The 24,960-nt window shown below is 42.3% G+C and overlaps 1 protein-coding gene across 18 annotated transcripts in view; it reads right to left on the bottom strand.

The window, feature by feature from the left end:
• NOSTRIN (nitric oxide synthase trafficking) overlaps nucleotides 1-24,960 on the bottom strand; it is a 709,159-nt gene that overhangs the window by 384,889 nt on the left and 299,310 nt on the right. For all 18 annotated transcript variants that reach the window (XM_086956574.1, XM_086956575.1, XM_086956569.1 and 15 more), the window contains one exon: nucleotides 12,924-13,049. In XM_086956574.1, the coding sequence (XP_086812700.1) occupies nucleotides 12,924-13,049 (126 nt within the window). The remainder of the gene's footprint in view (nucleotides 1-12,923; nucleotides 13,050-24,960) is intronic.

Raw genomic sequence — 24,960 nt, forward strand, 5'->3', positions numbered from 1 at the left:
GGTGTTGGAGTGAGCATGTCAAGCATACTCGGATTGTCTGCAAGTAAAGTCTGGATTTCATCCTCATCAAAGGCTAAGCCCAAATTAGTGGCCATGATAGTAACAGTGTTTTCTAGAACTATGTTCCACAAGCTCCTCTACTCAATCAAAATAAATTCAAAACACATCCGTGAGTCGGAGAATTAATCCTGCCCGTAGTCAGCTGACTACACTAGAACATTAATACAAAAAGGGGGCATGTGTGGGAAGTATTTAATGACCTAGCATTGTTACAATCCCTACAAATACTGAAAAAACAAAGTGTAACAATGGGTCAACAAGAAAATTATGCAGCTATCTGAATGACTGTGTGTGTATTGAAAGAACACAATCCCCGAATCCAAGGTATTCCTGGTGAAAAATATGTTCCCATCAGATACCCGTCCTGTACCGCCCTACATCACTTGGGATCCTTCACCCGAAGGAAGTGGAAAGAACCACTTAGGATTAGGTAGATTGTGGCCTAATCAAATGTGAAGGGATAAGGGATGTATGAGTGTAAACTATGTGGTGGTATCAGGGGGCAAAAAAATATAGGTAAGCAGTGCAATGAGTGCTCGCTGTAGCATGTGATAGTGAAAAAGTTAATATTGGGTTGTGGGAGTGGAAAAAGAATTTATTAGGGTCCTACCCACACCCAAGGTTAAAAAACAGTGCAAGTAGTATTAACAAATAACTACTTGGGTCTTATCTAGGTCGACATGTTTCTGCAGTTTCTTTGGCTCAAAAGATACCAGTCTGCTTCATCAGGACCTTGTTGTTAATAAAGTGCTACTGCTAATTGAAGTGAAAAGTGTGTATAAAAAATCATATCACCTGAGAACACCGGTTGAAATGATCCATTCAGTCAACAAAAGACAAACACACACGTAAATACAAAATACACACAGTTAGTGACGATAGCTGTAAATGCACAGAGATAATCTTGTGATGTTCATTTATATGCCAATCATTTATGGTCAGTGGTTGTAACAGCAATCAACTCATTGAACCAGGTGCACCAATCCTGGACTTAACCAAAGTTATAAACACTCACCCATGATCTGGGGAATGGACTCTCCACCTCACCCGGCAACAGCTCAGGTACAAATGGAGCACTGCTCTATTGAATGTGAACAGAAAGAAAAATGAAAGAGGAAGAGTTCGCTAGAACTCAGTCTGAAAACACATATTCCCTCAGCCGTTAAGGGTTACAGCCAAAAGTCGAGGGAGGTATACAATGTTGTTAGGGATGCAGCCTCTCCGTGTTCCCAGTATAACTCAGTCGTGGACTTAAGGGAGGTCTAACTGATCTCTTCGTTCGGTTTGCAGAGAATTGCACAACCGGGCGTGTTATGCCTCTTGAAGAGTCAAGCCGCTTTGAGCATGTAAGGGGCGATCTCGATCTTGTCTACAGTGGAAACAGCACACTCCCAACCTCATTTCGTTCGTGCCTGCCCTGCCCCGCTTACCTGTCCGTCGGTACTCCGCGCCTTCCTCTAGGCTGACTGTGGGAGGTACCGACTGGACAGGAGGCGGGATATTTAACCAGCTTGTAATTGGCCAGAGAAGAGACACGTGTTCCGCGTGGTAACGCGCGTCATGGAGCGCGCGGCAAGGAACTACGATGTTCATGAGAAATGTAGTCTGTAATCCCGCGCGGGATATTTACCCAGCTTCTCTATTTGTCGGTGAGGAGACACGTGTAGCGCGTAATAACGCGCGATTTAGAACGCGCATCAGAACTACAGAATACATGGGAGTTGTAGTTTATTTACAATTCTTCGCCCATGTTGATCAAAAACGGGCCGTTTCATTGGACCTGCACATGTATCATCTTATACCACCCTAGTGAATTGTGGAAATACATATGTATGGGCAAAAATATCACTCATAAGGGGCCATTCTTACTGATTTATAGGTCTGGTTTAAGCCATTTATGCCATAAGTCCCTAGATAAAGTTTCTACTCAATGGTAGAAAAGCTGTAGGAGAAAGCTGGTAATGAGTATATTGTGGAAACAGAAGTAACTAACCAAGTTCTGCACAGAGTTGATATTACAGAAGAAAGTCTGGTTAATAGGTGCAGAGCTTGTCCACCCATATTCTATACATCGTGACTTATAGAGACATCCACGGGATGTCTTCATTCAGACCTGTGATATCGGTTTGAAGTTTGTGCACCCATCTCTGTTCTCTCCGATGTAGAAAAGTGCTGATGTCTGTTATATGTTTAGGGATCATAGGCTGTTCTAGCACAGTCCATTGTAAATCTGTAGGAGCATGTTGTGCCTCTAAGAAGTGTTTCGTCATGCGAGTTGTTTGTTTGTTGCAGCGTATTGAACTCTTATGCTCTGAGATCCTAGTCTTCACTTTTCTCGTGGTCATACCCACATACTTTTTCTCGCAGGGACAACTGATTAGGTAAATGAGGTTAGAACTATTACAATTTGTGAACCTCCGCTGTTCCCACGGATGTTCCGTCCCAATGTTGAGTGTTGTGGATTTTTTCAAACCAGCAAGAACAACATCGACTGAGCCGCCTATAAATCAGCCCCCAACAAATACCACCGCCAGTTCAAAGCTGCAAATAAGAAGTGCCTTACACAGAGCACCAAAACCAGCGCCAACCAAGGAACTCTGCACCATCGTCAGAGAATTCACCTGCCCATCAGCCACTTAAAACGCGATCCCTCCCTCACAAGAACTCTGTGACTCCCTCACTGACCACATAGCAACGATCTAGACAAACTCCGATCCTCAACCCTCCGACATTCTCTGCAACCTATCAACCACAACCACCAACCACTCACTCAACAAGTTCAGCCACATGCTCACCACCATCCTCAACACCTTTATGACTAAAACCATCTTTCCCAGAGCATGGACGCATGCAGAGGCTAGTCGCCTCCTTAAGAAACCAACAGCAAACCCCATAGAGCTCCAGAACTCCCATCAACCTCCAACTCACAGATCATCTAGAAAGAAACAAACTACTGGGCCCATCTCAATTGGGCTTCAGAGCCAACCACAGCACTGAGACAGCCCTGCGTGCAGCAGCAGATGACATGCGAGCCCTACTTGACAGAGGAGAATCAGTCGCCCTCATCCACCTGGATCTCTCTGCAGCGTTTAACACCATCTCCCACCACACACTCATCTATCAACTTCGCCACATTGGAATCACAGATGATGCGCTCAGATGGATGGCATCCTTCCTCATGGGATGCACACAGAGAGTCTGCTTTCCCTTTCACCTAGCACCTCAAGCACACCATCTGCGGAGTACCCCAAGGCTCATCCCTCTGCCCCACCCTATTCAACATCTACATGACACCACTTGCAGAGATCGTCAGATCCCACAACATCAGCATCATCTCCTAAGCTGATGACACCCAACTCATCCTCTCACTCTCAGCAAACCCCATCAGGACAAAGACCAACTTCCACACAAGCATAAAGAATGGCACATTATAGATAAGAGACAACTGCCTCAAACTCAACACAGTCAAAACATAAGTCCTGGTCCTCAGCAGATACACCACCCTTATCTATAAGAGATCCATGAGGGAATTTGATAAAGTAATGCCCAAAAGTCACAAAAGGGATAGTCAACAAAGTTTTTATCCCCGCTGACTTAAAGCTCCATCCCCAGGGCCAGTGCCTCTCCTATAAGAAAAATGAATGGCTCTGTCATGAGAGTATTGTGAGGTTATTCTTCAGCTAAACAAAAGACTGATGTAACATATTTATTGATTAATGTGACTGTAGTTGCACTGTTATTGATTGTTTTTCACTTTTTTACCCTATGAGTATTTCTTTACTTGTGCTACTTAACGCAAAATTTACTGGGTATCATTTTTTGTACAAGTGTGCATGAATATATTGAAATTGTAATTGTAATTTTCCGAATAGTGGCAAATCAATTTAGCCAGAACCAAGAAAATATATTAATATTGGTTCATTTGCCTGCTTGAATAAACAGCAGGTCATAAAAATAAGTTGATGGGATTCCATTTCTTTTTTTAGACTTTTAGAAAGTAGGAATTTTCTTTATTTAACTAGTCTGTGTGCCTCTGTCTGTTTGTGTATTGACTGTCAGGTTTTGAAGTAACAGGGGCTGGGGAAGTGCATTTACTACAGACAGCCACTAGATGTAAATGTAATGTAATGTAATTTGACTTATATAGCGCACAAATCACCCGAAGGTCTCAGGGCGCTTGCTTAGGGAACCCGTCCTGGTATTCCCTTGTGAGATACCCCGGCAGGGTATCCACAAGGTGAAAGCCAGGCATCCCACCGCGAGGGGCCGTAGTGGAGATTAAGCAAGCTATTGCCCAGAGTCGCAGAGTGTGACCCCGTGAGTTGAGTAGGCACCGGCGCGAGAATTATCAAGTCCGTGGAATTTTGAGCCCGAGACCCTGCCGCGTCGGGAATCGAACCCTGGTCCACGGCCGCCCTCAGCCTCCGGGTCTGCCGCCTCTAACCACTGAGCCACACTTCTCCACTAGAGGGGTTGAGGTGTGCCTGGTCCTTCCTAGATGAATCAGAGCTGAGCTGAATGGGCATATAGAGTAGTGGGAGGAGATTTCCCTGCACCTGAATAGAGCATTTCTTACACAATGCTGTCTCCACGACCCTGTGGTCATACTACACCGTGAGGACAGAATTGGTTTGGACGGGGCTCAGAGACCCTTGCACAAAGAATGCAATGACATTTTGGGGTATAAGTATTATACCTGAAACCCTGGAACTTTAGATTTCTTCTGGACTCAAGAGTAACATTTGCCAAGGAGAATAGCTGAAGAGCTATGAGGGGGAGTACTAGCCCTTTGCTGTGTGCTATATGGGTTGGCCTGCAGTTACTGTTTATGCCAAAGAGAGGACAAAGACTGCAATTTTGCTTAGAACCTGCTTGAAGAAGATCTCCAAGTGCCTGCAATGTGCTGGCCTCCTGTTCTGCAGTCTCAGGGACACAAAGATCTCACCCCAACCCTCTGAACCCTCTTCCTGAGAGTTCTGAACTGCCAGAAGGTCCCTATTTCAGGATATGGGCCTCTGGAGGTTGTTTCTGCTGTTGGGAGCATGACGAAATCCAAAGGAAGCAAGAAAACCTGTTTCCGACACCGTCAGCAAAGCTGCTGTGACGCTGCAACCCGCACGAGGCCCGGGGCACCGCCCGTGAAGGGAACGACGCACCGCCCAGCCTCACTGTAGCTCTTATGCCCTTCAACGCCTTCCGTTGCCTGCAGTTATCGGCAGTGCCCAAAGCCAGCGTTCGCACTGACTCAGTCATTGCCAGCACCTGTATCCGTCCGTAATGGCGGCGCCAATAGGGCAGAGGGTGACTCCACGAATTCGCAACTTCGCATCTTCTCTGGAACCAACATCTCACCGCCGAGGCAATCGTCTTACCCTGTCCTGGACTCGACATGTCGCCTCCTCAAGGACATGACGCCTCATCTCCCATGTGGCAGCCAGGAATCTGGCCTCGACCTCGGCACAGATGCCTCACCTCCATCGTCATAAACTTAGTCTCCAAGGTACTGTTGGTTTGGGGGTCCATGTGAATCCATGCCCGACGCTAGGCTGCTCACGGTTGGCGCAGTACTTTGAATTTATTGCTGTCATGACGTTGCAATAGCTCCAGGTGGAGCTATTTGTTTTCTACAAACCTTATTTTTGCAATAACTGTTGTATTTCAATACCTGTATGTTGGATTTTTGTTGTTTTGGTCTTGTTGAGTTTAGATAAAGATGCTTTATTTTTCTTAACTGGTGTGGTGTCCATTTGTGGTGTTATCTCTGTATTACTGTGTGTTTGAGTTAAAATACTTTACACATTGCCTTTGGGATAAGTTTGTCTGCTTGCGCCAAGCTACCCAGTGGGTGAGCACAAATCATCCAAAGTGTGTACCCTTACCTTGACTAGAAGGGTCCCTATTTGGATAAAGGCCAACTAGAGACCCCCATTTCCAACAGCAGTACAATGCCAAGATTTTTTAACCTAGATATGGAACACAGGGAAGAAAAGATTGTAATTTTTCAGAGAAGATACAGTGAATTATCTTTAGGTTAAACAAGAGGGGCAGATGCAAATAACAAATCATCTACTTATGGATCCAAGGTAGAGCCTTCAGGAACCCAAAGGTACCTAGGTCACAGTTCAGAGCCTGAGAAAAGATGGGTGATGACGCAGTAAATCCTTGTGGAAGTGGACACTACCTGAGCTGGCACCCAGAAAATAAGAAAGACAAGAGATACCAGGTGTTCTAATGGGCAGTGATGGGAAAGACATAGTATAGATCAACAATGATGAGTCATTTGGCGTAGCGGGAATAGATGACAAATGGTAGCAAGATTAGGCACAACTTGAAAATTTGGTATCACTACAGAATTTCCTACTAGTAGGTCCTGTACAAATCTGCAATTTTCTTTAACTGTTTTTCTAACTGGCAAAATTGGACACTTACACACACTTACAGTGGGCACCAGGATCCCTTGCTTTATTAAGGCAGCTATGACTGGCTGAATGCCAGCTTCAGCTTTCAGATACACAGAGGGTTGTAGATAAATCGGGTCCGTTTCTTCATTGGATTGATTTTAATCTTTACAGGGTTCAATAAAAGTGTGCAACCAACATAATTTCCATGTTCAGACCATAAAGTAAAAGATACCTGTTCAAGTATATTTTTAATTGATTCAGGTGATCAGAGTTTTTCTCAGAATTCTTTGCACATTCTACAGGGCCACGTATGCATTAATTTCATTATCCTTGAGTGCATTCTGATAGATACCATCATTAGTCCAATACACAGTACAGTTCAGTTGGCATAAATATTATTTCCCTGGTAGAAGAGGGGGTGGAGTGGGGTAGCAAGATCATTACTGGAACCCAAGGTAATAGAAATGGAATCAATAATGTTGTGAGAAACTTCGTGTTGGGAATGCCAACTGCATCAAAAGACGAGTCCAAGAGAGGCAAACAAGGAAAATCAGAGTTTTTCAGAGTGAATTGGCTATCACCGATATTGATGAGAAAGATATTCAACCAATAATCACACATTTTAGAAAAGGGCCTTTCTTATTATTGAAATAAGCATATTAATGGGGCACTTGGCACCTCTTACGTTGTCCGTAACGTTAGGATACTTTGGTAAACGTGTTTTGGACAACGTGTGTGGGTGCACCTGTAGTTATGTATCCAGTGCCTCATATGTCGTCAACAGAAACACAACCTTCACTAAGGGCAAGCTCACCCTGATCTGTTCCTAGATGTTGTCCTCCCCTTAGGCCACCACTATACTCAGGTCAATACATTTCCCCTTTTACCATTTGTTGGAATGACTGCATTTGTAACAACATCAATTAGTATTCAGTCAACTCTTTTTTCTGCTCTTGCATCACCACAATGTGGCTGGCAAAAGAAGTTTTAACAACCCATCTTTTGCTGTGACCAGAGCAGCATCATCAGGAGATGCGGTGGGCAGTTTTCTATCAATCGATCTCCAACCTCACTAGGTAAGATTAATTGTAACAGTAAAGTAAAACTGTAACACTTTCTCCATCCAGGAGTAAGCCCCAACAATTTTCTCATTGGAAGAAGGCCCTCTGGGGGATTTTCATTTTCATTATCGCTAGAATGTGCAGTATGTCATTTGTTATCGTTGATTTCTCTAGCTTGACAGAATATTGTATGTGTTAGTCTGCCTTGCTTAACTGTGCCTATGAGTTCTGGGGAGATTGTGTTTTGTTGGAGAGATCACCTCTCATCAAATGCTTTCTGCTTCACCCTCCATTGTCTCACCATCAGTAACACTGCCAGTCATGTATATCGCTGGGTTTGCTGCAGTTGCTTGCACATTGTTTGCGCTGGCTGTCCACTTGCACTATCATCTTTCCAGGTGTTCATATGGGAGTGCCACCAGCATCTCCTGCCAACATTGGGAAACTTAAAGCATCCTGCTCTTTCTCCTACTTCACTTTATGGAGCTCTGTCTTCTCTGAAGATATTTGGGGAAATACATAAGTGGAAGGGAGCAGTCGGGGTGCATGGCCTAACCCGGTCTTTCAACTGACCTACTTGATAATTAGGTCTTGCATGAATCTCTTTTATACTCTGCACCTGTCATTCATGCTTCCATTTTTTTGCTTCTTCATACCAATTCAGTAAGACTGGATACTGCTCTGTATCTATTTTATTTTAAGGATATTTAAATCGTTTTTGAAAATTGTTTAAGTACTTCAAGTCAAAGGTCCGTTTTCTGGAAAAGACGTCATCGTTAGTGAGTCCCACCCACTCTTACATATGCCAGCAGGTGTACTGGTAGAACATCTCATGGGTGGGAGTCCCTTTTTCTGAGAGCTCGTCTAGGTTAGATTTCTTCACCCCAATCTTTAGGCCCTATTTCTCCTTCACTCATAGGAAAACACTGAGGGATCTTCCACCCAGAGCTGCAGCTTATCCCATGGAAGGAACAGAAAGGAAACACACATTGGCAAAGCCAGAAGGTCTAGTCTACTTGAAATTTATTGGCCTTGTCAGTTGATGTTCTTACTGTGCTTAGGGCAATAGGAAAGTAACTCATACTTATGCACACTGATCCCCTAGTCTTTGGAATTCTCCGGTCATAGTTGTGAAGCTTGCGACCAGTTTCCCTTTTTTGCTCACACATGTATCCCAGTATGGTCAGTGCTTGGGTCCTGCCACAATTGACTGTCTTCTCCTACTTGCACTTTTGAGGTTAACCCATCAACTTCTAACCCCAAAAACTTTTTTTAAGCTTCTTAAAAATGCAAAAAGCACTGGCCCATTCGAGCATTGGCCCATTCTCCACCTTAGTGCCCCTGGGACATTTCTTCCTTACCACACATACTGTGGTGTTCACAATGCACTAAAATTGCATTCCTAATACGGCAAATTTGTATTTATTTATATTGTCTTTTATAGTGCTACTTCTCCAGTTTGTAATAGAGTGTTTAAATGTATGCATGACAGCTTAGACTAATTACATTAAAAAATCTACCAATTAGGGAGATCTGAATGGAGTGCTGTGATGGCCAGGGTTGGAGATAAGGGATTTTAAAATCAGTAATATAAAATCAGCTAGTGTGGCATACTACACCTCTGCAGAGTTGAACATTTATATATTAAGTCTTGGAAGATCTTGAGTACCTGAGGTGGGATAACTCATCTTGAAATGTCTTAGTTAAGGTGTATTGTGACTAAGTAGGTTTTGGAGTCTTTTAGAGAAGGAAAGGATATCAGGTGATGTTGCTAAATGAACTGGGTAGACGTTCCAAACTGTTGCCACTGATCTAGACACAGATTGTCTTTGAGATTGTGCTGTTCTGAATTTAGTGGGTTCTGGAGTGTCCTTGCTACAGGATTTTCTAATGCCACCAAAGATTTTCAGAAGATCTGATTGTTAACAAGGCATGCCTAGGTACAGTGCTTAGCTTACCTTGAATTGGATGCAAGCTTCTAAGGAACGCCAGTGAAGATTCTTCAAGACTGGGGAAATGTGGCCATATCTTTATTTGTCAGTCATTAAGCTCGCTGTGGAATGCATGACTGCTTTAATAGGTAGAAAAGAACTCCAGTTAGCATTGTATTGCCTGGATCTAGTCTGGAGAGGACCAGAGTTTGAACAACAATATTTAAGTAACTAATTGAGACTAAGGGCCGGATTACACAGTAGTCGGACTGCAACCAACACTTCACTGGTTGTGGTCCGACTGCCTTCTGCTGCGTGCGGTCGGAGGCAGCAGGCTGAGGGGCCATCAGATGATTTCCGACAGACTCAAGGTGCCCGTCGATGTGTTGGAAACACTGCATAATCCCTGAATGACGGCAGCTATGCTGTCAGGATTATGATGTCAGTTTCTGACAGCCATTCCATGTCGGCCTTTCCGACATAGAAAGGTTATCAGCAAGCAACATTAGTGGCCCCTGGCAGTGACCCCTGGCCCTCTGCAATGTGTCCTGGGGGCACTCAACATCCCTGCAATGTGTGTCAGGATACGTGCGGTGCCTGCCACATTGTGCACTCATGTTTCAAAACATCCATTTCACATGCTGCGGGCCTTTTCTGCCCCGCACAAGTTTCCATTGTGAAATAAATGTTTGCGACCACCCTTGTGCGGTCAGACCCACCAACCTAAAGTCCAGTGGTTCTTTTTTTGCAATGCACCCAACATCGTCATAAGGCCCTACGTGTTTAATTCTTTTCCCTTCGAACAGATGAAAGTTTTCCATTTGTGCCAGTTTTATGATGTGATATTCGAGAGAGAGAGGGTGCTATTGATTATAACACCAAGTGATGTGACCTGTATTGCAGAAGAAGATGGACATCTATAGTCTTTAAGCATAGCAGTTAAGATTGGGTCTATTTTTATGTTTGAATTGTGAGTTAATAGAATGAATTCAGTTTTCTGAGACTTGGTTTTCAGGGTATTGTCTGACATCTAGTTGAGTATCAATGAATGGTACGCCTGAGTTCTGCTGTAATAAATATCAGAGTTTAAATTGTTCCATAATGTTCTTTTGATATTCTTTTTTTTGTCTTCTCATACATCCAGCAATTTCTACGATTTTGTAGCCAAAAGGTGTTTCGTCATATAGGTACATCAACCAATGACTTCATCGGGGCTACAACAACCAATTAAAGGTTGTACATCAGTACAAAGAACCATTCTACCATAACCTCCCCATCACCACACAAATGGTGTCAGATTATTTAGATTGTTGCGTGTTAAGAAACTATAAAACAACCCAAATAGGGCATGAAGGTTCCTCTTCAGCCAGGCTTTCCCCACTTAAACTCTCTCAATATCCCCTTTATCTTTTTTTTCTGGTCTTTCTCCCTCAGTTGCTGATCCCCCTAGCGCCAAGAAACCGCAAGGTGTACGCTGCGCTCTAGAAATATTTTAAATTAGAAATTAAATTAGAAGGTGCACTCAAAAGAGAGGAAAAAAGTGAAGTGGCATATAGTATTGACACTGGATAGTAGTCTAAAGACAGTAAAGTAGTTCATAACCTTAAGCGAGAAAAAGAAAAGACATATCTACCTTATATCCCTGTTAGGTAGATATGTCTTTTCTTCTCTCATAAGGTTTTCTATCCCTTCTATACTGCAAAGTAAAACAAGCTAGTCAAAGAAAGGCAAAAAAAGGCCATTTAACTTAATAGTTACTTTAAAAGAGTGCAATAAATAGAAATACATCATCAGGTCATTTAAATATAAACACAACCAAGAACATTTCATGGCTCAAATCCTTTACAAAAGAGCACTGTATATCATATTTTCCTGGACGGACCCTTTTGTTTAAAAAAATGTACAGCAGTCTTCCATTCACCCAAACCTCTAAGAAACCTCCTTATCAGCATGCATCTCACTCTGGAGCCTGCCTGCAGTGACAAGGCTAGAGGACAGACAGAGGAGCAGCATAGTGTGTAGGGGTACTGCCGCCTAGTATGGCATTATATGCAGTTGTTTTGTGAATAGAGCACACAAGCAATTTCTGGGCCCTGGCGCAATAGTGAAAGACACAGCAAGAAGGGGTAAAGCAACAGCATGTCGTGCATTCAGTCTGGCCACCCACTTTGGAATCAATGCCACTATATACTTCTGGGACCCACAATGTATTGCATACCAAGAGGCCATCAGTTCAAATTAGTGTCTTCACCACCTTTTGGATAGTGGGAGACGCATGTTCTGATTGAGTTGTGTCCAGCAGCCGCTGCTGAAGAAACTGCATGCACAGAGCTATTGTTTCAGTCAATTGAAATGCAGGACTATGTTTTGAGTCTGAAGTACTATCGACACAAGCAGAATTTAATCAAATGTTTGCACTATCAGTCTTTGATTAACTGTCACAATGCCAGCACAAACAACTTGAAAAATTCAGTAAAAACAGCTTGTTACTACATCACCATTGTTAGTTGTAGCTGCAAAAAATGTATGCATTTTCAAAATGCTGTGCTTTGATCGAAAATCTTATGGACATGCCATTGAGTGAGTGCCTGATGAGGGCTCACTCAAACAAAGCAAAGGCTGAAGGGGGCCGGCCCCAAGACGCCTTTCTGTATGTTATATATGTGTTGTGATCTGTGTGTGTTGGGTACTACTGATATGAAGCCTTACCGACAATTAAAATAGTCGACTGATCTAATGAATCCTCCTATTACCCTTCTTGCTGGTTTACTCCTGCATATGTGGGTCACATATGGATTTTGTTAGAAATTGGGTTACTGGTTGAGGGGGGTTTTTCACTACCAGGACAAGTAAAACTCAAAATTACATGTCATATTATTTAAATACCTTGCACTCTGCCCTATGGGTTGTTTAGGGCCTACCCAAGGGGTGACCTATATGTATTAAAAAGGAAGGTTTGGGCCAAGCAAAAGGTTTAAGTTGGTCTAAATGCCAATTTAAAACTGCACACACAGTCTGCAATGACTGGCCTGAAACGTGTTTAAAGAGCTACCTAAGTGGGTGGCACAATAAGTGCTGCAGACCCACATGTAGCATTTAATTTACAGGGCCTGTGCACACTTACTAGGGACTTTAAAGTAAATGTAATAATGCCAGTTGAGGCTAAGTCAATGTTACCAAGGAGAGAGCACAAGCACTTTAGCTCCGTTTAGCAGTGATATCGGGCACAGAGTGCAATGGCCAGCAAAAATGAATTCAGCACAAAGTGGAGAGTAAAGGCAAAAAGTTTGAGGATGACTCTGTAGAGAGGGTCATTTCCAACAAATTTGTATTGCTGATTGTGCACTATATTGAAAAGAGCAACCTCTAAAGTTTGGAGAGTTACTCACTTTAAAACCCTGACAATCTAAAACTTGCTAGAACCTTTGTCTGTACTCAGAGCTGAGACTTCTTTACTCTAAGGTACTTGCCTGGTACCAGTTCTCCAGCGATGTTTCCCATTTTAGCCTGGCTTCAAGGCCCTCAATATTCTCCTTGTAATAGTTCTCATCTTTTTCTGTCAAGCTTTCTGCAGATTTTTTTAATTTCTCAAGGAGCTGAAATAAATATAAATGTCATTGTTAATTTCCACTAATAAAATGCAATAAACTTCAACAGAAACATCAATGATTATCTCATATTCTCAACTGAAACAACATGAAGATTCTCCAGGTTCTGCTCTCACAACTATACATAGTAGATTATAGGACTTTCCAGAGTACCTTTCAATAAAAAAAAAACAGGTAGAGTTTCTGATCTGCTTACCCTAGTGCTCACACAATAGAAAATTATTCTATGCATGCTTTTGTTCAGATCCATTTGGAAACAAGAGGTTTCAGGGGCGTAGCTTCCATTGTGCAGCAGGTGCAATGGCACCAGTGTCCAGAGGTCCGAGAGTCCCACTGAATCCTGATTATTGCTATTTATTTTTTATTCAAACAGCCATGGGGCCATTCCTAACCTTGCACTAGGACCTGTGACACACTGGCTACGCTACTAGGAGGTTTACGTCAGGAAAAGAGAGCATTTATAGCACTGAGACAATTCAATACACAAGACAGTGCTGTACTTTTTTATTTGCATTTACAGACTGGTTGACAATGTTAAAAAATTGGATCATAAAATCTCACCAGCCATTGTAACAGCAAAGCGCATGTTAAAACATTTATCATTTGAAACTTGTTCTAATGTCAGCGAACAATGAGCTATTATTACTGGTTAGCCATCGGCTTGATTAATACATGGTTAACACGAGAACATAGAAAAGTATTTAGTAGAGCTTTGATTAAGATGCCAGGGTGGTTAGTCACAAATATCACAGATGCAAAATGGTGGTGGCGTATGACTTTTCCAGATAATACAGATGATGAATCATGCACATGCTTGATAATTTATATTTTAATATGTTTTTTCATTATATATAATTATATACTTTTTTCAGAGTTTAAATTTGTAACAAAAGTATTCTTTGGTCTTCTTGACTTTAGAATCTAACTTTGAAAAAGTCTTTCTGCACATAAACTACAAGTATTAGCAAAGCCAACAGGTCTAACTATTTTCAAAAGCACATTTTCATGCCTTTAAGAAGCTGCAATGTGCACTTTTCTAGTGGGGGCTACAGTGCCAGAAGCCTCTACCGAGGTCCCTTGAATGACGCACCGCTGCTTGCTAATGCAGGTTGCAGTAACATGAACCATTGCTAGAGATCCTCTGAGCCAGACACAAATGCTTGCGGTACGGCATTAGGACAAAATATAGAGTAAAAAATATCGCGATGCAGAACTATCAAGTTTTTTATATCATGATCCACAAATATTGTGATTCATGAATACTGTTGACAAAAAATATCGATTTTCTAAGGTAAGTAATATCGATGTTAAAAATATTTATGCTGTTATCGTTGTTAATGACATAGTTTTAAAATAATTTGTATGGATTTTAGTATGTTTGCATTGTATATTATAAATTGTTCATATAATTATTGTTAATGTTTTTTTATCTAGTTGATACATTTTTGTTTGTTTCTTGTAGTTTTTAGTTTTGAAGCAGGTTATAGGTTTTGTAGGAGTATAGGTTGTGAATTAATTTAATTACAATTAATAATTAATTATTGTTATTATTATTATTATTATTCATTGAAAATTAATTATGTAAATTGTGTAATTAATTTATTTTTTATATTACGTTTTAGGAGCAAGTTGTGGAGTTAGTAGGGGTATATGGTGGGAAGTAAATTAACTTTAATTACTTAATACTTAATTTTAATTATTAGTTATTTAGTTGATACTTAAACTAGGTAAATTATGTAATTAATTTATTTTTTAATGTATGTTTTAGGTGTGGGTTGTGGGGTTTATAGAGGTACAGGGTGGGAAGTAAATCAATTATAATTATTCAATAATTAATTTAAATTATTATGAATTATTTAATCGATAATTTATTATGTAATTGTTTAATTAAGATTTTTTTTAATTATACATCAGGTGCGTGTTACTGGGTTTGTAGGGTTACAGGGTGAGAAGCTAATTAGGAAATCATTTATTGATATTTTATTACTTTAATATTAATTATTGAATTGATAATTATGTTAATTGTGAACTTATCATATTTGTCAAGTTATATTTTAGGAGTTTGTTGTTTATTTTCTAGAGGAATTCGGGAAGTTATTTAAGTGATCATGAATAAAAACACTAATTATTCATTTATTTTCAAAATATTTTTTTATTATCTAATATATTAATTGTGCTATACTTTGTTTATTTCTATTACATTTTAATTGTTGGCTATTATGTTTGTGGGAATATAGGGTGGTATTTTTATTATATTAATAGTATTTGTGTTAATTGATAATAATTATAAAAAATTGCAATATTTATGTTATTTGTTTATTTTTGTTAAAATTAAGACATTTCATTTTTATATCTATAATTTTATATTGTTAGGTATTAAGTAGAGTTGCTAAAATATGCTATTTATTTTAACTGAAGTACTTTCTCTCTACTGTACCAGTACATGGAGTGGAAATAGTACAATTTAACCCTTCTGAGTCCAATGATCTCCTCACTGTTGCACAGATTGATGTGGGAATAGTAAATATAACCCCTCCTGAGTCCAACACATTCCCCACTGTTGCACACACTGGAGTGGGAATAGTAAATGTTACTCCTCTTGCATCCAACCCTTTCTCTAATGTTGCGCATGGTCAGTGGGAACAGTTCATTTTACCCCTTGTGAGTCCTATTCTTACCTACTGTTGCATCAAATGATGTGGCAATAGTACGTGTAACCCCTCCTGAGTCCAACACTTTCTCTACTGTTGCACCTCCTGTAGTAGGAATAGTTTAGTTAAACACTGCTGGGTTGAACGCTTTCCTCACTGTTGCACACATTGATGTGGGAATAGTAAATGTTACTCTTCTTAAGTCCAACTCTTCACCTACTGTTGCACAGACTGAAGTGGGAATAGTTAATTTAACCTTTCCTGAGAAGAGTGCTTTCCCTACTGTTGCACGTACTGTTGGGAATGGTAAATTCAACCTCTCCGGAGTCCAACACTTTCCCTACTGTTACACACAGTGGAGAGGGAATAGTAAATTCTACCCCTCCTGGGTCCTACGCTTTACCTACTGTTGCAACACTGGAATGGGAATAGTAAATTTTACCCCTTCAGTGTCCAATGCTTTCCCTAATGTTGCACATACTTTAGTGGGAATAGTATATTTTATTATTCTTGGAGTTTAATAGTTTTTTTTAGTATTGTTTACATATTTATTATAATTATGCGTTTATGTATTTAATTTTATATTTCGTACATATATATATAGTTATGTAACACATTTTTTGTAAAATGTATTTTTGTACATAAGGGGATTATGGACGGAGCGTTTGAGCAAATCAAACACTCACCCCCAGTCAACTGATCTGGGTTTCATCCATCACCATTCTTTAGCTCACTCAGCCACCCCAGTTCAGACATGGCCATATGCAAATCAGTCTGACCCTGTGCCTCATGGGAAAAGTCTAGCCCGAACTGCCAAGCCATGTCTTATCTGGACCGGAAACAAGCATCCTGGGACCAGTTTCGGATTCATAATCCTCATCAGTCATGCTATCTTGAATCCAGTGGCCAAGTGAGCAAGGGACTCACGTCTGAGCATACCCTGCCAATTTAGGGAGAACAAAGCAATACAAAAGGGGATGATGGACGGAGTGTTTGAGCAAATCAAACACTCACCCCCAGTCAACTGATCTCGGTTTCATCCATCACCCTTCTTTAGCTCACTCAGCCACCCCAGTTCAGACATGGCCATATGCAAATCAGTCTGACCCTGTGCCTCATGGGAACAGTCCAGCCCGAACTGCCAAGCCATGTCTTCCCTGGATGGGAAACAAGCATCCTGGGACCGGTTTCGGATTCCTAATCCTCATCAGCCAGGCTATCTTGAATCCAGTGGCCAAGTGAGCAAGGGACTCACGTCTGAGCATACCCTGCCAACTTAGGGCAAAGAAAGCGATACAAAAGGGGATGATGGATTGAGCGTTTGAGCAAATCAAACACTCACCCCCAGTCAACTGATCTGGGTTCATTTGCTAAATGTATAAATTGTTTTTAATATGTGAATTTAAAATATACATACTATATATATATATATATATATATATATATATATATATATATATATATATATATATATATATATATATATATATATATATATATATACATATATATAGTTGTTATATTTACAAAAACATTAGAAAATAAATAGTGTTATATATGTTTATATAAATATACATATTCACATATGTGTGTGTTTTTGTTTGAATAAGTTTGTATTTATACATAGGTTTAAATATTATTTTTTTTTAATTAATTTACATTATATTAATGTTATGTGTTAAGATATGTAATATTTACTGTTGTTAACTATATACTATATATATATATATATATACACCCCCGTCTTGTGTGCACCCACTCGTGTGTGCAGCCGGTTGGTGTTCAGAAGCTGTTTGGATTTGTTACCAGCTGCACCGAGTTTGAGTCACGTATTGCTGAGGATCCGGAATTCCTGCCATCATCTCATACGAACTTCCACAACTTGGCAGCTCATTGGTTCCGGGTAAGGCGCAGTGTGCGCATTAAAGACTTACTTAGACTTTTCCACGCTGTGGGCATCTTACTCAGAGTGAAGGGGAATATACAGCGCAATTTTGGTGGTAGTCGCGGCTGCACTACCGTTATCATGTTTTGCGAGGCAGAGAGAAGAGAGGCAGAACAAGGAATGTTCAAAAATAAGTAAAAATCGGATGGCACACAAAAGGTTGGTGCAAGTCAAGCTAACGGGGCCAATATGTCTCTACAAACCAAACTGGTCTCACTGGAGCGTTTGTATTGAACGCGAGATCAGAAAATGGTGGGAGGCAACTTCATTACAAAACTATATTGAAGTCGACCGTGTCCCCAGAGGCTTGAGGATATACACCATTCCAGCGTACGAGAATCCGGACCCGAAACTGTTAGATGCATGGGCAGAGCATACTGCTGCATCGTGTAAAGGGAGTCTGAAAATATTAGTACGCTTTGCCTGGAGTGATAGAGATAAGGCTCTGGTACAGATCAAGGAAATCGAGGATGAATTATTAAAAGAGGAAGACCAGGTGACCCTGGGGGAAAAACGAGAACTAATCAAAAAGCGTTTGAAAAAGTATGAAGAAAAAATCAAACAACGAAAAGAAGAAAAATTTGAGAGGGACGAAAACGATTATCGTATGGGAAGAGTACTGACCTTCGCAAAGAAGTATGATAACACCAGAAGGCAACTAAAGAAAAAGATAAGTGGGCCAACAACTGTTGAACCGGCTACCTCAGAGTCTGATGCCAATCCTGATGATGTAATCAGCGAAGATGGCAGTGAAGACGCTTCTTCTTTTCACGTGGAATATCAAGTCATGCGCAACAATCAACTAGAGGGAGGCAGGGGAAAGCCCCCGGAGAATCAAGCGGCAAGAGGGGGGGGCCGTTGAAAGAAATCCATTAGGCTCTCCACCTGTGACACGCAGCATGAAAAAGTTCTACAAGAAGAAGAACTGAGTTATAACCAAGATCCCATAGATCCCAAAGATAATCTTACCATTATTAATCTGACGGATAAAGTGTTAACGAATGAGGAAAATTCGACACTTAAACTGGGCTTATCCTTTTGTCCGTGCAGGAATTTCGAATTCGCGCAGACTCGTATTGACATCTTCAAATTCGTCAGAAAGTTGAAACTACATACATTTTTCAAACTCAAACCACCTGGTGAGCACAATGTGGCCAGCAAAGATCCGGATCGCACTGATGCAGCAAGCTGGGAGGCCTGAGAGCAATAGAAGGTCTCCACCTGGAAATTAATACAGAAGGTGATGGTGAGGTAACCAATACCCAAATGCTAGAGAACTGGGAGGTGCAACAAAAAGGTGGGGCCAGTGATTTTAAACCGGCCTCTACATTTATGCCAATAATGGGCACAGACGCCATTGATACTTTTTCCGACGCCGTAGTGAGGGATCTCACTAGATTACGGATCACGAGTAAACATGTGCCCAAAAAAGACAACTTCACCAAAACCCAACAGCTTGCATTGACTACTCTTTGTGAGGATTCAGGCCTGGTATGTAAGCCCTTTGATAAAGGGGGAAATATTGTTTTACTCACAGCCACCCAATATGAAACAGAGGCTCGTCGCCTTTTGGGAGATGCAAACACTTATATAACTGTGAATGAAAGAACATACAATCAAAGTGTGGTTGACTATCACGACATGATATCTAAATGGTACAACATCAATATGTTAAACACAGATGAATATCTATTTTTACGTTGTCTGAGTCCTGTGATCCCCACTTTCTACTACCTACCCAAGGTTCATAAAGACTTATTAAATCCTCCAGGCAGGCCCATTGTAGCTTCCAATGGGAGTTTGACAGAAAATCTTTCTATTTATGTGGACTCGTTTTTGTCCCCTCTGGTGATGTCCCTAAAATCTTATTTAAGAGATACCAAACACTTTCCACCCCCGTCAATTAATTGACAGCATCCCCTATGGGGAGTTATTAAGAATACGCAGGAATACCTTCAATGACGGTGACTTTCAGAAAGCGGCCCATGCCAGCATGCAAAGGTTCAGAATAAGGGGCTATAGTGACAGTGTATTATCTAAGGCCTATGAGAGAGCTAAGAAGATGAGACGAAATGAGCTACTTAAATCTAAAAAGATCGTGAAATCCAATAATGGTAGCTTTCGTCTCATTACCACTTTCTCGCACAATGCAGGCCAAATCAAGAAAATACCTAGAAAGAACTGGAACATCTTATTGTCCGATAATACCATCAAGGCAGACTTACCACCGAATCCCCTTGTAACCTTTAGAAAGGCCAGATCGTTAAGGGATCACTTAGTTTCCAGTCACTACTCTGCCCCTGAAAAGACCCCTAACTTACCTGTACTTAATGGTTTTTATCCTTGCGGTCGCTGCAAGGCCTGCAAATATAGTAAGCGGACGCTTACTTACAAGATACCAGGCGTTGCCAATCCTAAAAGAATCATGAAATTTCTGACCTGCTCCACACCCTATGCCATTTACTGCCTCTCATGCCCTTGTGGCCTGAACTACATTGGCAGCACTACCAACGCTGTGAAACTTAGAGTATTGGAGCATATGCGTGCGATCGCCAAAAAGGACGATGCCTATCCAGTAGCTAGGCATTTTGCTAAAATGCATAAAAGCAACAGGGACCTGTTAGCATATATATGCATAGATAGCGTACCATTAAGTATCAGAGGGGGTGATCGTCTACTCAAGCTTAGACGACTCGAATCGAGATATATAATAGATTTACAGAGCAAGCACCCTAATGGCCTTAACATGCATGAGGAGTTGTCAGTTCATTTAGGCTGATTGGCTGGGCATTGACTTTCAGTATATCTTTCAGTATATCTTGCATTACATTTAACCCTCGACATCATTTGACTGTACCTTTCCTTATCCCCCTCTTTTTCATCCATGTTTTATCGTTACCATGATAAGTTAGTATGAACATTTGATGATATTGTATATTTGTATATATTCATTTTATTGACTTTTTTGTACTAATGGTATCTGGATGAACTTTTACTATTCATGCTTAACTTAAAGAATTAACATTTATTTGCCCATCCAGGGCGAGATAGTGTTGTGGTGTGGTTCCATATTTAAGCTATATGCACTTTAATACTTATGCGTGGGGCATGTACATGGGGCGGCATACTGCCGTGATAGTTCCCCGCCTTTGCTTTATTGCTTTTGAGTATTATGAATTTCACGTTTGGTTCCACTTGCACGCCCATCCAGGGCTAAATCATTCTCAATAATATGTGTGCGACTGTGCATTCTCTATTTTGAGGTAGATTGCTATTTTCAATTGCATTTCTTGATTTATGTATCTTACATATTTCTTCACATGCGTATTTATTTATGTTGAAATGTTATTCAACTTGCTTGCATGTAGATGATGTGTATTGTAGACCGTTCCGTAATGGCGGCCATGTATGTATCACACAGTCCTACCTTGCTTTTCTTTAAGTTGCATGACGTCTTTTTAAACTGACGAGCGCCTCGGCTCTTTGCACAACTTGACGGAGCCCCAAGGCGAAACGCGTCGTTACTGTTGGTTCCTGCATTAAAACCTTTGTGGAACCTCCCCTGTGTGTGCTACTTTCCTAAAGGACCGATAATCCTGGGATATTTGGAGCGTAAATATATATATATATATATATATATATATATATATATATATATATATATATATATATATATATATATATATATATATATATATATAACAGGGGAATTTCTATCGTTTTGTATGAATGAAATGTCCAACTAACTATAACGTCCCTGAAACCTATGGTTTTTTCAGTGAGTATATATATATATATATATATATATATATTCACTGAAAAAACCATAGGTTTTAGCCCATATATAGTTAGGGATTAGCATTTACAAAACCTTAATTTACTCGCACAAAACCATAGAAATTCGCATATATAGTTTTTTTTTTATTTATTTTTTTTAAACCTTTTTTTATTAACATTGTGCATCACAGAGTCATGACAGTAACAGCAGCTATAATCCTATACAGTATCGATTATGGTACATTTAGCGGACAAACATCATCTACACATGGTAAGGGACAACATAGATGAATTCCATCAATGTTCCGGAGCCATAAGCCACTGTGCCTGTGCCCATCCTCCCACCAGCCTGGCCGAGCAAGTAGCAGAGGGGGGGGAGTCTCCCCACCCTCATAGTTAGGCATCTCCCCGGCAAGGGAGAGAGGAGTCTGTAATGTCACCAGTCCGCGGTCTCCCAATCCCCAACCAGTGGCCCAACCCCGGCACCTGGAGTATCAATATGTTATTCGTGTGCCAAGTGTGTGTGGCCCCGCTTCGCATCCCAGGGAGATATCCATGGGAGGACAATGAAAGGTGGAGCTCAGCTGGTCAAGGTCCAGTCCATCGCGTGTAATGCAATACGGTGAATACAGTGTAGTGTGCACGCATACGCTCATGGGCCAGGCACCGGCTCGTCATCCCCAGAGAAGTCGCTGCTGGCCGCTTGGGACAACCAGTAAACCTGCAAGGGGGACCAGAAGTCACTGGGTCTACAGCGGGCAGGCATCAGGTCCGCATAAACGCCGTGTTGGTCCTGGCAATACTTGAGATCGTCCAGCCATTCCTTAAACTTTGGAGCCCTCCCTCTCCCCCATCTGCACGCAATTCTCCGTTTAGCAAGAAGGAGTGCGAGATCGACAAACTTGCGATCCGATTTAGGAACGTTTTTGGTGTATCCCAGCAGCATCACCACTGGCTCAAAGGCAAGAGGGCCATTGATCATCACCTGAAGCGCAGCGTGAACCTGCTCCCAGTATTCCTGTATTACTCCACATTCCCAGGCCAGATGGAGGAAACCTGCGCCCTCTGCGCGGCATCTCGCACATCTGTCGTCATCCGATAGTCGAAATCGCAGTTTCCTGACTGGGGTATAATAATACCTCTGCACGAATTTATAGTGGATAATTTTCAGTCTACAACTAGAGGAAACTCTGGAGGTAACCGAGCAGCAGTATCTCCACTGTTCATCAGTGAGTGCAACGGGTAGGTCAGAGTCCCAGGCAGTTCGCGCCTTGGACGGAACAGGGGGGCGTTGCTCTCGAATGGCTGAATACAGTTTCGACACCAAGTGTCTGCCGTCCGATACGAGCATGACGTGTAGCGGCAGGACCGTGCCCGGTTCTTCCGGGAAGCCAGGAATTATCTCCTTCATACCCTGACGGAGCCTGATGTAATAAAACCCCTCCATTGGCGTCGGGGGAGTAGCACAAAAGAACTGTTCCTTAGTGCGGAACCGTTTCTCCCCCCAGGTGTGAAGTTGGATGCGGTTGCTCATGGAATGAAATCCATTTTCCGTTAGGAGCGATAATTTCGGATGGTACGAAAGGGGCATCGCCGGTGAGTAGAGCATGGGGGCTTCCAGTAATCTAGTCACTCTACGCCACGCGTCCATGGTGCAGGTGACAGTGGTGGCAGGCGTCTCAACGTCTCCAACCAAGCCCATCAGCATGCCCTTAAGCGGCAGCGGGTGAACTATCCAATCCTCAGCTGCAACCTGAGGCATAAAGGGAGTGGGGTTAATCCAATAGTAAGCATGTTGAGCCTGAGCACTGAGGTAATACACCTCCAAGTCGGGCACGTCGAATCCGCCCCTGTCATACGGTTGTGTCAACACTTTCCAGCTGAGGCGCGGTTGCTTCCCGCCCCAAAACAGGCGAAGCAGTTCAGACCGGAGTCGTTTAAAGAAATAGGCTCCCGGGTAATAAGGTATATTTTGAAAGAGGTACAGGAAGCGCGGGAGGATGACCATTTTTATCAGAGAGGCTCTACCCGCCATCGACAGCGGGAGGGCCAACCAGCGAGTTACAGTATCGGCTAATTTGGAGATGGCCACCCCATAGTTCAGTCGGACCGTGTCCTCCTTAGTGAGTGACACGACAATTCCCAGGTATTTCAAGTCCGTACTACACCACTCCAGTGGGTAATCAAGCGGGAAATGGGCTACCGAGGGCGTGAGGGGGAAGAACTGCGACTTCTGCCAATTGATGTGCACGCCGGAGACGCCACCAAATAATACAAATTCTCGCAATAGGGGGTTGAGGTGTTCTTGTGGGCACCGCACATACAATGTAACGTCGTCCGCATAGAGGGATATGCCAATCTGCCTCTGGTTGCAATTAAAGACGCTGTCCTTATGCAACTGCCGGATCCTGCAAGCCAGGGGTTCAATAGCTAGGGCAAAAAGCAGGGGCGACAAGGGACAGCCCTGTCGAGTCCCTCTCGTGATTGGCATCTGCGATGACATCACTCCGTTTACGATGACCCTAGCAACTGGGGAGGTATAAAGCAATGTCACCCAGGCAATGAAGATCCGGGGGAAGCCCATCCTGCCTAATACGGCCAGGAGGTAGCCCCATTCTACCGAGTCGAACGCCTTGGTGGCGTCCAGAAACACAGCAGCGACCGGCAGGTCTGGCGAGATGGTAGGTATGAGGGAGAACAGGGTGCGAAGGTTATGGGACGTAGCTCTTCCTGGGACAAAACCAGATTGATCCGGCAGCACCAGAGTAGTCATAAGTAGGGATAATCTAGTCGCGAGCACCTTCGCTAGTATCTTTGCATCGCAGTTTAGGAGCGATAAGGGCCTGTAGGCATCGGTATCCTTCGGGTCTTTCCCTGGCTTGAGCAGCGAAGTGATCGCCACCTCCCTCATAGAGCCCCGTAGTATCCCCTCCTCCAACGACTCCTCAAATACCTCCTTCAGCACTGGTGCCATTATGTCGATGTAACATTTATAAAATTCGGCTGGTAGGCCGTCCAGCCCCGAGGCTTTGCCGTTACTGAGTGACATGATCGCTTCTCGGATTTCATCTATCTCGAAAGGACATCCCAGGAAAGCCCTATCGCTATCACTCAGCCAACACAGTGCAATGTCATCGAGGAACCCATCGAGGTCAACCTCTCCAGTCTGTTGTGTGGTATACATCCGTTTATAATGCTGCAGGAAGGTGTCCTGTATTCCCCTAGTGTCCTGGCAGGTTCTGCCTGCACCATCAGAGATTTCCAGTACGTGCGTGGCAAATCGCTGGTGCCTTGTGAGTGCAGCCAGCACTTTTCCCGGCCTATCTCCCTCGCAATAGCGTCTAGCCGTCCAGTATTTGCTGCGGAATTTGGCTTCCCTGGCTGCTTCCTCCTCAAATTTGGATAACTTGGCTCTGAATGCTATCGCTAGGTCAGGGCAAGGGTTTCCAACCATCTCCGCTTCTAACGCTTTGAGTTCCGTTTCAATGCTCGTCAGCGTGCGCACAATTTCCCTTAACATGCCACA

The sequence above is a fragment of the Lissotriton vulgaris genome, chromosome 2_1 (assembly GCF_964263255.1).
Source record: "Lissotriton vulgaris chromosome 2_1, aLisVul1.2, whole genome shotgun sequence".
Taxonomy (NCBI): Eukaryota; Metazoa; Chordata; class Amphibia; order Caudata; family Salamandridae; genus Lissotriton; species Lissotriton vulgaris.